Here is a 15,144-nt window from a genome sequence, read left to right as displayed (position 1 = left end):
TCCATATTGAACCGAACTGAAACAATTGAACCAAACTGAAGCAATTTAATGACACCTGAGGAAACTTGTGCAGGTGCTTTGAGTCTAGTAGATGATTAGTGTGTGACACTCAGTTTAAAACATTCATGCCCTGCACAATTTGGGCTTATTTCTTCACAGTATTCTAATTTTTTGAAATCCTGTTTTCGTGGGTTTTATGAGCTGGAAGCCCAAATTATGTAAAAATAAACAAATAAACACTTGAAATCATTTAAATTGTGGGCCCTGAATCTATAATCTATGAAAGTTTAACTATTTGAATGGAATTATGGAAATTAAGCAACTTTTCCATGATATTCTAATTTTTTGGAAAGGGTCTGTATAATTAACCAAGTTTGATACCACAGTTACAATCAGAGCCTCATGCTAGTCACAGTCTAGCAGGATTAAAATAAGAACATGTGTATGCAACCCACCTAAAAATGACTACCTAAAAATTCATGAAGATATTTCATGTTATGCACAAGTTAAAAGTTCATTTGAATAAATTAGTATGATCTGCAAGGAAATAAATATGCTGAACGTTTCATTTATTTACCAGTAAATACACAAGAGGATAAAATAAGTGTTCAATAAGTTAATAAGTTATTAAGATAATATGAGTTTTCTATTTCACTGTGCAATCAGACCACTTCTAAAAGTGACGTTTGGATTGAGCTATGGTTGTGTGCAACTAAATTAAGGGACTAAATAAAAAAAGCTGCAGCAAAGCCTTTATTCTGGCCAGATTCTAATTTCTTTTTTGGGGGGGGGGAAATTAAATTGAATTAAATAAATGGATTTTATTGTAAATGTATGGCTTTTGGGAAATGCTGAAATAATAATTTTGGTACAACAAAATATTTAATTTGTGTCTGTATTATTCTCTGTGTGAAGTCACTCCTTTTCTACGGTCTAAGACTAATTCATTACTCTATGTAAATATATGGTCTCTACCCTCGAACCAGGACATCACTAAGTAACTGTGGTGATCCCAGACCTAGAGATTTGTTTTTGCAGTTTTGTATAGACCTGTTTACATGTACATAATCTAGTCATATAAAGGTTTCCAAAAAAAAGAAAAAAAAACAGAAAACAGGAACTGAAGAGGGGTAGACCTGAACATGATGAAAGGGAGGAGTGAGGGATGAAATGTGGGTCATACGTGTGTGCCAGAGTTGGCAATGACTCCCACCACAGATGATCGCTAGCAGTGGCAGGATGGAAGGAGTTTGACTGCTTGTGATCCCTGAACGATGACAGAGTTGAAATGAGTGCTCAGTGTGTGTGTCATGCTGTCGGTGCTGAACCAGACCGCAGCTTCTCGTTTGCGAACTTTCAAACCACAGTGACACGACATCAGGCTGTTTCCACAGCGACTGCAGCAGTTGGGACAAAAGAGCTCAGAGTCTGTTGTGTTTTCATGCTTGTTTGTGTGCAGATTTGCAACTATGTACAAAATAAGGTATTTAGGTTGGTCTAAAGCAAGATCTCTCTGTATAATGTCATTGGAGAGGAAATTTACTTGCGTTGCATTCATTTCTGGCATTACATTTTTTATGCTGCAACAGTAAGTGCTATATAATATAATTGAATTTCCCTTCTGGGATAAATAAAGTATTTTTAATTTTTCATAATTCTACAATAGCATCTCTAAAGTTGAGCCACTTGCAGCAACAGCAGCAACTAAATGAGGTGGGCTATCCATTGCTGCATGGCTTTTCACAACAGTATCAGCACTGTGCTAAGATAATATCTCCAGAAACATTCATAGAGTTAAAGCTTTGGGCTGACACATCCCCAACCATGACATCATTCATTTCAGGCTCTACACCACACCCTCTCTCGCTCTCTTCACTGTCCACCCAGCTTGCTATGACACACAAATTCATTTACACGTGAAAACATAGCACTCACTAGTGCACTTTCTGACACACAGACACACACATGCAGTACAATGTTGTTGAGCCACATGAAGGAGCGTGAGTCACTCAGATTAAAAGCAGCGTTGCAGATACAGGCAGAGTGCCATTGGGTCAGAGGAAACACAATATGCTTGTAATGTCACTCATGTCCACTGAACTTCTCAGCACATCAATAAGCAACAAATGGCTTTTAGCACTGTCTGAATTTTGATAAATAAATGACTCAATCCATGTTCAAAACTTATTGACTGAGTTATGCTGCCATTTAGGAACCAAATAGAGAGTGAAAAAGCACCATCTGGCAACTGCCGTTGCCCTGGAGACAATGTGGGACATTTTCTTTGTGCAAAAGCTCTTCAGCAAACTCACATCCTTCCTGCAAAACTAATGCCCCCCTCCTCCACCATCCAACCCCCCAAAACAAAAAGGAAAGGCTTTCCAGGAGAGGAAATGGCCTCAGAGAGGGGCACAGCAGCCACAATGACCAAACTTATTTCAAATGTAGGTGGTTGGTTGCTTCAGATCTGACTCAGAGTGAAATGTCCCAGGCTGATGATTAGTACCATGAACCTAATTTCTTCTCACTTCACCTCTGCAGCTAGAGATGGCTGTCTGTGACTGTTCTCTGCTTTCGTCTGAGCCACCAAACAGATTCAATAGAGCATGGAAAACTGCCAGAGCTCACAGAACACAGGCCATCTACTTTCCAGTCACTCTGAGAAGAGTTTCTGAATTAAATACGTCTAGGATTCAACTTCTACTTGACACAATCAGACCTCGGCCTGTTTAGTCATTCATATCCTGGTTATGAATAGCATATCAATACATTACTTGGAAAAACATGATGTGAAAGATATGAATTATATGAATTGGATGTTAGCCCTAACCTTGGCTAATACAAATTTCTGGCCACCAAAATACTGAATCTAATATTTTTGCAGGCACACAGTCACTCTAATCAGTGGAGTAGGAGAGCAGCAGTAAATCATCAAAATACATTTTACAGAGTTCTACGTTGGTAAACTAGTACGTACAGTTTTGTGCTACTGACCAATAGCAAGTGGATTAGACAGGGACAGACAACCAGATTGTCCAAAATGGAGGAAGCAATCATAGTGTATCAGCTCGCTTTATTCAACCTCCTCTTTTTGAGCAACAACTCTGCCACAAAAGAGGAATTGTTTGCCAACAGTTGTGTGACAGGAGTCAGTGGTACAAATGCATCTTTGGAATAAACTGTGTATTGTTGGTGCAACTGACAATTAGGCCAGTTTTGTTGTGCCACTTTTTGGCATTTCTTTAGCTTTGACACTACAGTTCTGAGTAAAGCAGACAAACCTGACTGGCTGTTTGCAACACCGAGAGTAAGGATGCAATTAACTGATTAACTGTTGATCATTGACACCCTCATTACCCATGATACAATAACTTAAAGTAGGTGTGAGGGAGACACTGTGAAACATTTGTGTCAACAGACTATAACGTAAATTAAAAACATGGTTCCACCCCGATTGTCTCAGCTGCCTGTAAAGGCCTTTGAGGTGATTTCTATGTAAAGGACTCAGGACAAATATTCTGAGAAAATCCAAAGGATGTTACATTTATGCTCGCTCCTGAATGCCACACTAGTTAACGTTAAATTGGGAGCAGAGTCTGCTATGGTTAACAAATGACTCCCACATAAACTCCATGTAAGCTCAAAAAACAAACTAAATTTGTTTTTGCTAAAGCCTGCTAGTCAAATAAGAACGTTACCACTGTTGGAGAAAACTCGGGTCAACATAAAGCCTGTTTTCTGCTGCAGGAACATTCAGGCTGTTTTAGTGCAGACAAAACATTTGTGCTTGTTCTAACCACAACAACTACTCCTGTAAAACCTCTCTAAGAGTCATTTTGGGGGGAGATAAATGTATCTACTCCAGGGTAGTTACTTCTGACTGGTCTTGAAACACTACTTTGCAAGTTAGGCGTTGATTGATCAAACTCAGAGAAGACAAATGCTGAAAAGTGTCACTTTTCTGCCTTTTCAACGTCTTCAGCCAGTAGAAGTCATCTCCTCTCTAACACCACCATCTTCAACATAAAATTCACCAGATATGCTAAAAATGATCAAATATATCTCCAATGTTTTTACCAGTCAAACTATAATAACGGTGAAACTTTGTCACCTTGTCTAGAAACATGATGCCAGCCAATCACATACATTTTGTGTGCTGTGTTGCTGTTTTGGCCACTGTCCAGTATGCTTCCTTGTGTCCTCCTACAGAGTACGAGCACACACTTGATGCTGACTGCAGCTCAACTAGCAGCCAGCATCATCAACGTCATCAATAACAAAGGTTTTCTGAACACTACACAGACCTTTAAGAAACGTTGCATGCTTGGATTATGAGCCCTGCCATCCTGCACATAGTGGCTTTAACAGTAAGCCAAATGCTTTCCCTTCTAGAATATAGAATATACTTTATTTATCCCAGACCTGGGAAATGTATATGCCACAGCAGCATCCAAAAATATAGGAAGTACAAGAAAATAACAATAATTAAGCAATATGTATCCTGGTGTCTGCACACAGCAGGTCAAAGGCTCCACCATCTCCGGTTGGGCCGTCCACATGCTGGTTGAATGTGGGGAGAGTGGTAGAGAGCCATGTCTGGTTAAAGTCTCCTGAGATGACCATCAGAGACTGAGGGCGTGATGTCTGCAGCTGGGACACTGAACTATGAATGGGTTCACAGGCTGCAGCAGCATCAGCCGAGGAGGGGGATGGAAACTGCAATTGCCATGACAGGCGAAAACTCCCTCGGCAGGTAAAAACGGCCGCAAACCAACCGCCAGCAGGTCAACATCCTTCATGCAGCGCCGCTCTTTAACGCTAACGTGGCAGCATTACACCATCTCTCATTCACATACATGGCGAGTCCCCAGCCTTTCTTCTTACTGCTCTCACTCCAGCTCCGGTCCGCTCTGACCAGGTGAAATCCATCCAAAGTTACGAACGAGTCCAGAGTGAGTTCGTTCAGCCATGACTCCATGAACAACATGAGGCTGCACTCCCGATACTCCCACTGCAGCGGGCTTGGCGCTGTTAGCTGTTAGCTCTTCCATTCATTAGGGAGAGACCTCACGTTTCCCATCGGGGATGTCCGGTCTCTCCCACGACAGTGGCTTGGCCTGGTTCAGCGCCAACAGCTGTTCACGAGTGTAAAACAGTAGTCATGGCTCAACAGCTCACCAGACACGGACCCCAAAAACTCACAAAAAAAGCAAAGAACAGACTAACAAAAACACCATCCTGCATCTCCACTGTTCCAGCACAAATGTGGTACAGCTGTGTGAAATTAAAATATTGAAAAGATAGAAGAAAAACCAAAGTAAATAGCTAAAAATGCAGAAAGTAGGAAGGAGCCGCTGCAACTGGCTGCTGCCACTCTCACGGCGCCATAGCAACAAAAAAATAACAATAATAAAATTCTATTTACATATATTTACATTTGGCTAAAGGGCTGCTGACTTAGCAATAGTGACACGACTCTGGATTTATGTGGTGATCACCCTGTGCCTGTTGGCTGTCACCGCCCAGCTCCAAGCATCCACAGGACTCACAATGAGCAGCACAGTGTGTTTTTAAAAAGCTTGACAGTCCTGACTAACCACTAGCTCAGTACAGCCTCAGCCTGTAACAAACCAAACAATTTCCTTCTCGCTTCTTTCTCTTGCTGTAGGAGACTGTCTCTCATCAAATTCTAACACAAACCAGACATTAGAATATAGCAGTAAGAGATTTTAGGAATTGCAGGGGCGCACTAGTACAATGAAGACATGTGGACTTCAACAAGATGTAACAACTTCTGCCAGGTGTCAGGTTATTTTAGTGGACGTCAATGAGGGTGTCACTGGTTTTCAAAAGTAAGAGTTGCCTTGAGACCCATTTATCACATTAACATTCAATTTGGGAAGAAGCCACCTTTTGTGAGTTATGCACATATGGCAGTATATGGAACTTTTGCATGCAGGTAGTTTTAGGTGACTATTATTTGCCACTGAGGCTGGTGTGAAGTCAATGTATGACAGGACAAGAGTCATACATCGAGGGCAGGATCTAGGACTCACGAGTGGATGACAATCACAAGACGAGGAAGGCACATGGCATGCATGCTGACATGATGCTGTCACATGATGCGCAGTTATGTGGCTCTAAAGGAGTTGCAAGTGGACATTGAGACAAGGTAACTGAAAAAATTCTGTATGTACCGTCAGCGTTAGGATTTCACAAAGACTGGAATCATTCATACTAGTCAGAGCGTAGTTGAAACACACATCTAACTTTTATGAGCATGACCTAAAAAGCACAAACAAAGGAGAACTAAGAGAACAGTATCACTGGACCTGCAGCTATTGACTATTAACAAACCTGGGTCTTTATCACACACACATTGAAATACAGGAAATGTGGTATTAATGTACGCAGGTTCCCAAGATCAAGATGCAAACTGAACTTCTGTGCGCTACACCAGAATAATGCAACAGGAAGCATGACAGTTGTGGGCTAATGCATTCAATCACAACTTATCTTCTGGCACCCTGACCTTTGTCTTTCCACAGCAATACATTACATCACTGGAATCATTTCAGCCAAATGTTCTTGTTTGCTTCTCCATCAGCTCCACTATATTTTACTGTCAGATTGACCTCAGTTGCAAATGAACCTCCTGAAACTCTATCACAGTATATATCACCCACACAAATTTACTGAAGATTACCTCTTGTTACCTGGGAAACCAACAGGCAAGAAACATGTGTGTGTCTAATAACCACACAGGAACTAGACCAAATGCCAGTAAGACAACGGAGGCAGACAGTTGGGTTTGGGCTCAGTCTGTGGCTGACTGCCTCCTTCTGGTCTACTTCAATCCCCAGAATAGCTGCTTTTATATTTTTCCCTCAACATTCAAAAAGTTAAATGAAGCACGTGTGATAAATAAAAGATAACACAAGGTGCAAGTCTGAAAAGGGCTGTAATATGGTGAAACCTGACTATGTTGGTCTCATGGTAAAACCTAAAGTGTACATATGCAAAGTTGTGCAATCAAGCTAAAACTACTAAATAAATAATGTGATATTTCTATCATATTTCCTGTCTTAACAGCAGCCAATGAGAATAATCAACCTGAAGAGCCTCAACAATGAATACCCTTTAAAGAACACTGGGGGAGGGGACAACAGCAGAGCCACAAATATGGTACAATAGTACAGGCATCAAAAAAGGTCCACAAAAATAAAAGTCCTTTAATCTGCATATTCAAACCAATCACAGGCTACATGAAAGATTAGAGCAGGCACAGTGGGTATCTGGGAAGCAGATTTCCTTTTTTCTGAAACACATGTGACCTGGAGGCCATCTCAATAAAGATGAGACTTAATCTTCTACCACTAGTGACTCTTCCAGTGTTTCTGATGCATTTATTGAGCGGTCACAGAGAGAATTAGTGAGAAATGACTGCCAACACTAAAGATAGCTAATATTATAACTACACAGCAATGAAGCAGATTAAAAATTCCTTTAGGAAAGAAAGTACAAATCCATATTTTGCCGTTTCAATATGTTAGTAAACATTATCTCCTATTTAAAAAAACGCAGTAATATTACAAAAGTAAGCATTTATCCCTTGCATACATGGTAATGTAGTTACCACAGCGTCCAGCCAGCCTCACACTGCCAGCTCCACTAATCCTAACAGCCCCTATCTTCAAATCAAAATCACTCCGGACACGCTGGAATCGCCCCAGCAAACGATTGCTCCCTTAAGCACCAACAGGCTAACTGTGAGCAGCACTGACTCAGGCTTTGTCCTGAGAGCGGGCAGCAAAATTCTCGGAATTCCAGGGAAACCATCAAAGGACTAAGAAGGAGGGCATCCCTAACACCCTCACACACCCTCACACACTTTCACACATGTTAACATACTAACAAAACATGTTTAGATTAATGTTTTTGGTGTCTATTCCTTTATATAAAAAGTGTTTCTATCCTAAAAATACCTATAACCTATGTACTCTAAATGTGTCCCTGCATGAAATGAGATGGAAGAAAAAGGGTGTATATTTACAGACACCTTTTCTTGAAGACCGACTTCAAATCAAGAAATGTCATTGTAACTGTAATGAGTCTTTAAAGTTGCACACTGGCTACTGCAACAGTGGATCTCCTAGTTTAAATCTAGGGCAAAACCCCCAGCCTTTTGTTGCCCCCCTGGGGTGCAGATCACATTTACTTAGCAACATACACACACGGAATATAAAGCTGTCCTACATGGCCTCAGATTACAATCTGAGCATGCAATATTTGACAGAAGAAGAAGTGTCTGCTGACAGAAGCTGTCTATATGCCTGGTTTGAGTAAAGAAGCGTGTGTGTAGAAGTATGTATCTGTATCACCTACCCACACAACCCCTCTCTTCTGTATCTATGTAGTACGAATGAGGGAAAGAGGGCAGGGTTGGGGCCCTGGGGCCATTGACTCCATTATGAATAACAAGCATTCAGGATGGCAGACATACTGCTGTAATACAGCTGAACACACACACACTTGGACTACTGCAGCATCACAGCAGGGATATGACAGAGCACTATGACAGTTGTCAGTGAAATCTGAAAAAGCATTTTCCGTTTTTATAAAATGCACAATTATATTAGAATTTTTTTTGGTTTGTTTTGCTGCCATTATACAACTATTGAGGGTCTACCTGCTATTATGTTAATAATAAAATTACCACAATCTTGTGGTCGTGGAGACGTCCTTTGAGGGTTTAAATGTTGATTTAAAAGCTGCAAGACAATTTTCAAGGATTCTTTAAATTGTTATACATTGGGGGGGAAACGCCACTATCAATTTCAAAACAAAAACCATGGCTAATCATTACCTGATTTAAAAAATGGGGCAGTCTGATAGCTGAGTAGTTATGCCACACACTTTACATGGGTGCAGTTGCCTTTAGAAGCAAGTGCCCCATTCGATTCCTGACTGGCCAGATCTTTTCTGCATGTCTTTCCTGTGCTCTCTTAGTGCACATTTCCCATCTCTCTACACTGTCTAATAAAGGCAAAGAATACCCCCCAAAAATCCTAAAACATGTCTAATTCTTCTGGTCAGTATGCCGCAAGCGCTCATCACAACCCATAGGCCACATGGGGGTAAATGTTGCCATGGTAATGCAGTCAACACACGGAGACAGCCATAAATAGGCAGGCAGGCCATCTGAGTGGTGTGAGCACACACACATGCACGCACGCACGCACACACACACACACACACACAACCACGGCTGCGACCCAGCGTCACTCTGTCCCCCTATGAAAGGCAGATTGTGAGGGCTATTTCTGGAGGGCCTTAAAGGCTGCAGTCCTGCTCTGGAGTGATGGAGGAAGTGGCTGCCCACAGGCAGGCACTGCTGGCAGCATCACACACACTCCTCTCTCCCCCATTCAATGCCATGCTTCCTCTTGCCCTCAATCTGAGAGGTTTCTTCCCATCTGAACTGTATGTATCTTGCTATAAATCTTTGCTTGCATTCATACACTAAGCACTAACGCACCTGTGAGCACCAAATAAATTAGTCACTGCTTCTTCAGTACTATAGCTACAGTCTGAATGAGGGACGTCAGACATGCAACATTGCTCTACCAAGTGGATTCCATAATTCTGAGAACCACACCTTTTTCGATAGTATTGTAGGTACTGAAGGCACCATAGAGACTGTAGGTACTGGAGATACTACACACAAGCAGCAACATGTGAAATGGTGGTGGAAAATGCAAGTGCACCGTCGCCTCTGAAAATGAATAAAAGGCAGTTTACAGAGACATGCTGTGTTTTGATCATATGATCAGGGACAATTTCTGGATAACCAGAAGTCACAGTGTCACACAGCCTGAAAGGAAGAAAAACTTATCTAAGTAGCTCAAAGACTGACATTTGCAACTATACACAGAAGTCAAGCTGAAAGTTTCTTTTTATTACCCCTGACATGTAGCTTCCTGATATGTTACACACAAAGTACAAGACCTGCATCTGCTGGAGCAATGCTCCAGACGCAGGCACGAAGGCTATTGGTGTGAGCAGTGACTGCTCATAACCTCAGTCACTATTGTCAGTAGCATTACATCTGTCAAAATGTAACAGCATGCATTTGTATGTTACCACAGTGTGTGTGCAGCATTTTGTTGCTTTGTTTTAAATAACAACATCTAAGTCAAATGCATTCATTTAACTGATTAATATATTTAGTGTCGGGAGCTGCAGAACTTCAATGGCATTGGTAATGACCACCAAATTTGTGCCATCATGACATTCCGTTCAATATACTTTAGCCAAATTCATCCTGCTTTAGGAAACTTGGTAGAATTTAAGGCACCAAGCACACATTGTAATGTCATTTGCTGATTCCTATAGAAGCCATGAAATATCCAAAAAAAAAAAAATATTTAGAAAAAAGATACTCTGCCTCATCTCCAATGTAAGTATGCATCTTAGAAAACATCTTATGAGAATTAGCACAATGGAAATGTTACAGCAAAATCTGTAGCAAATTCTAAATGTTTCACATAGCTATCATCACATTGCCAAGCCCGCCATAGACACACACACACACACACACACACATATATGTGTGTGTGTGTATATATATATATATGTACCCACAGTTCTAATACATGCACTACAAACAGATTTTGAGTGAACAGGAAGTGATACAAGCTGTAACATAGCTCTGCCGTTACCATAGCCAACAACACAAGTTTCAGTACTAAACCTTTTCGCTTACTTTCTGGAGTCTTCGCTTACAAGTCTACATTTTAAATATCAAATGCTGTCTAAATACGTGCAGAGATTCTATTACCAGATAAAAACATGCATCAGTGTCAGTCAGTCTGGCGTCACTTAATTATCTAAAGTCTCAGTCAAACTAACAAAGTTGGCAACCAAAGCAGTGCCAGAAGTGAAATATGAAAGTACTTTGCTTAGAGAGCTGACAACTAACCAACACCACAATCACTACTATAAAGCTGTCCCAGTAAAGAGTCACAGCAGTACTCTGCTTGATGCCTTCTATTTCGTTTACTAACGTGTCATAGCACCCTTAAGTCCTGGTAGCAATGTCCCAACTTTACAGTCACGAAAACACTGTACAACGGTAACACGTGTACACCTCTTTGTGTCCTCGATGGCCTCCAATGTTGTGAAAGGCCCCGACTTGACTGCAAGCTCTAGGTGTGTGTGTGTGTGTGTGTGTGTGTGTGTGTTAAAGAGAAAGGCTGCCAGAGCTGTCACTCCAGACTGAAAACAACCACCCTGCATTCTGTGTAGAGCCGCAGCCGCAATGACCAACACCCTCAAACTGCAGCGCCGGAGGCACACAGATGGAGCTACAATGGAGCCTGTATGTCAGTGTCTGTGCGTGTTGTGTGTGTGTGTGTATGTCTCTTTACTGTCTTGAATTAGAGCCCCTTGCACAGACGCACACTGACCAATCACGCCCCTTTCCTGGTTTTCAGACACACACCGGGGGGACAATCTGGATTCTCACTCTAAACATAAGTCTCCCTCGGGTCCTCTCCCCAGTTTCCTGTTTGGGCCTCAGACTGTGAATCCAATTGGCTGCTGGGTCGTCGGCACAGTGAAAGAACCGCTGTCAAAACAGTGACATGCTGTGGAGTTGCTCAATAGACCCTTCCTACTAGGCCCACACCCCGGCAACTATGGACTCTTCCCAACCCACAGGCAGCCATCTTGGCTCTAAAATCCACTGATGGTCTAACAGCATCTAGGTTGAGCACAATGTGAGCAACCTGACACTTTATAGACAAACAGTGAGGATGAATGGAAGATTCAAGGCTCTGTCCCCAGGTTAGCATCTGTTTGTCAAGCCAAACTGTCACAAGCGGTTTAAAAGAGAACAAAAGACATGAGCCCCATGAAAAATCATAAAAAAGCAGGTATGAAAGAAATTGTAGCTGCAGGATGCTGTGTTGGTAAACAGCCACTAGGCCCCTGGTGGTGACAGCACTCTGACAGGCAGATGATGTCAGCCTGAAAATCTGTCAGTGCCCACGCTTGTGAAACATTCCACAAACTGACTGACAACCAGCAACCACTCACACACACAAACACGTAGACAGGATGTATGAAATATTTAGACACAGAAGAAAATTCCCTGTACTGCAAGTGTTTTCTTTTAGTCATTTAGTGGCAGCACACCACATCTGGAAAAATAATAATACAACAATACTGTATGCATACACATAAAGCTAAAAATCTGAAATATCACACTCTAAATCTGACCTTTGACAACTTTTACTGATGCCACAGGCGACACTGATTATTGATTAGTGATGTCAAGTGAAACAATAATAAAATCTCTCTCCCAGCTCTTCTTAGGACCTAAAAATATGTGTGAGACACCAGACACAAACAGAAGAGCAAAAGACAGTATTAAAGATTGTGTAACGGCACTCTAAGCAGAGGATGTTCTCAGGAAGCTAATGATGATGATAACGACGGCGCATTCAATGGTGATGGAGAAGATAATAGTGATGGGAATAATCTTGCTGCAACCGGAGATGTTTACCACAACAATATGCCTCCATCTAGAAACTTAGCATGAAGTGAAGTTACTCAAAACAGTTAGGCAGCAGGAGAGGAGCAACGCCAACAATCATCATCACCCTTAATTGTTTGGTTTTTATGAGGCATGGGAGCTTTGATCCATTAAAGCCAGTGTGGCTTTAATGTCTGGTTCCCAGATGCTTTTTACAGGTTTGTTCTACTCTGCATTGCATTCAGGCACTGTAGAACAGGAAGGAGAGTTTCTGCAGAGTTTGCAGTGTCCACGTTATAACATCCTGTATTCACCCCCTTCTGAAAAAAATCACAATGCAATAAGTGTTTTCATACAATTGGAAAAGTGATGTGGGGTGCTCCAGCATCGTCGAGATAAAAGCAGCCCTCTGCCTGCTTTTAGCCACAGAGCAGTTGTCATGTTACGATTCGCCTCGTGAATAAATCATTAGGAAAAATCCACTCTAAATAAAAGACTAGCATGTTACAAGTTGCATGCTTCCATCGGATCGGAGAGTTGAATATTTCATGATTAAACAGGCCATTATACTGCACAGATCTAGGCCAAGGCTCCGGCTGAAGGGGGGTGGGGGGGGGCAGATAACGGTCCAAACCCGTCCCAACAACGCAGGGCAGCAGGGCTCCGGTCCGAGGGGGCTCAGGGAGGGGCAAAGCCATCTGGGTTAATCCACGCAAAACACACACAAAGAAAACAATCAGCAACACCGACGTGGAGAACATAGATTTTAGTTTAAAAATCACGTTCTGAATCAGGTCCAGGTGGAATCAGCAGGGTTTTGGTGGTGTAACTGTCCCATGGAGCCGCTCAGGACCTTGCAGCCACAACACTGACAGCCCGGGGAAGGCTCTGCTTCAACAGGTCACATTAAAATGCCCCTAGAGAAGGAGCGACAACAGAGTAGGATGCAGCTGAAACGGAGAAACGAGTAAATAAATCCGCCTTAGGTCACAGTCGACCAACAGCCACCCCCCTCACTGCTAGCCCGGCTAGCATTAGCTCCTAGCACACAAAGTTAGCCTAAGTTTGCTGTCAGCGCAGTGGGACCGCTTGTTTGGTGAAACTCAATCGCGTTTGGAAGTTGAGGCTTGTAATGGCGTTGTGCACTCGGTGTGTTATCCAGGCAAAAATGCGTGACACCGGCTGACAGGCTCACATTCAAGTACACTAATCCCGTGAGGCCTGCGCGTCCCTGGCCTAAACTAAACAAGCAGCCCGCTGACAGCGCCTAAAGTCGGTCAGCTGTGAGTGGCGGCCCGGCCAGTCCCGCCTCCCTCCCCGCCTCCTGTTTACCCACAGCTAATCATACGCCGCTACAGCTAGCAGGGCAGGCTAGCTCAGGCACCCACCTCGCTTGTCGAGGTCGTAACCGACCACAACAAAGTAGTCGGCGAGCCTGGCCATCTTGGGAGCTCACGGCGACAGGCCTTTCTTGCTAAATCCTCTTCTCTTTTCGCCGTCAATAGTCCATTTACGTCCTGCCGGCGACAGACACATCACGGGCGACAGTAGCATCCTTCCAGCTGCACCCCGCCGCCATACTGTCAGTCTGCCTTGCCCTGACAGCGGAGAGCCGCGAGTCTGCGCAGTGAGGGACTTCCAGGGAGGGGCTGCTGAGCAGGAATGTCCCATGTGGGGCCGAAAGTCTGACCGAAATCTAGAATAAACCCAATCAAGCTGCAGCAGTGTCGGCGCTAAAGGGGTGAAAGGTGGTGACGATTGTCAGAGCCCTAAAATGACGAGGACCCACAAAAATGTAGAGGGACTGCCTGACTTTGAAATGACAAGAGCAGTGCTTATTAAACAGGGGCCAGAATTAGTTTTTAGTGCCTCTGATTTACTGTAAAGAACACAGACATATTGTAGGTTACAAGAACAATTATTGCTATCCCCCAGATAAAAAAAAAAATAGAGGTGGGACTTTAACCCGTTAATCAATGTACTTTAATGCATTAATGGCGATTAATTAATTACGACAAAAATTAACGCATTTAATCGCAGTTTGCATCCAGGCAACACAAAACGTTTGTCAGTGCCCGAATTCATGATCCACCGATAACACTGATGCACGAGATGTGTCAGCGCTATGCTAACATGGAGGAATCCGATAAGAGTGCATCGCTTGGACTGATGGAAGGCAAGTTTCATTTAAAAAACTTGCCTAATGGAAACCTTGACAAGAGCGTGGTTTTGTGCAACTTGTGCAAAAAGAATTTGCATCCCACCGAAGCACATCAAGCTGACGGTACCACCTGAACGCAAAACATGTTGCAGCGAGCACAGAAACCACTGGAGTTGTTAGCGCTAGCAGTCCTGAGGGTTGTAATTACAAATCCAGATTAGTGGGTTAACGAGGTATGTAAAGCCAGAGTTTTCAGGATCACGAAGGTGGCTCTCTTTTTACCAGTGGCGGCCGGTATATAGGGGCGCTGTGGGCGGAGCCCCGCCTGAGCTGCGTGAGCCAGCATGAGCAAAAAGAAATGTCTATTATTTATCTGAAACTTATAGTCAAAATGAGGAAATCATGCTATTATACCAATCATTCCCTTAAATGTGTATTTCAGTCC

General features: G+C 42.8%; 1 protein-coding gene across 6 annotated transcripts in view; it reads right to left on the bottom strand.

Annotated features, from left to right (window-relative positions):
- sbf1 (SET binding factor 1) overlaps positions 1-14,132 on the bottom strand; it is a 74,738-nt gene extending 60,606 nt beyond the window's left edge. For all 6 annotated transcript variants that reach the window (XM_008290476.1, XM_008290502.1, XM_008290485.1 and 3 more), the window contains exon 1: positions 13,927-14,132. In XM_008290476.1, the coding sequence (XP_008288698.1) occupies positions 13,927-13,981 (55 nt within the window). In that variant the 5' untranslated portion in view covers positions 13,982-14,132. The remainder of the gene's footprint in view (positions 1-13,926) is intronic.
- Positions 14,133-15,144: the final 1,012 nt, after the last annotated feature.

This window comes from Stegastes partitus, unplaced genomic scaffold (genome assembly GCF_000690725.1).
Source record: "Stegastes partitus isolate 25-593 unplaced genomic scaffold, Stegastes_partitus-1.0.2 Scaffold15, whole genome shotgun sequence".
Lineage (NCBI taxonomy): Eukaryota > Metazoa > Chordata > Actinopteri > Pomacentridae > Stegastes > Stegastes partitus.
Note: the sequence above shows the minus strand (reverse complement) of the source record. Positions and strands in the feature narration are given on the sequence as shown.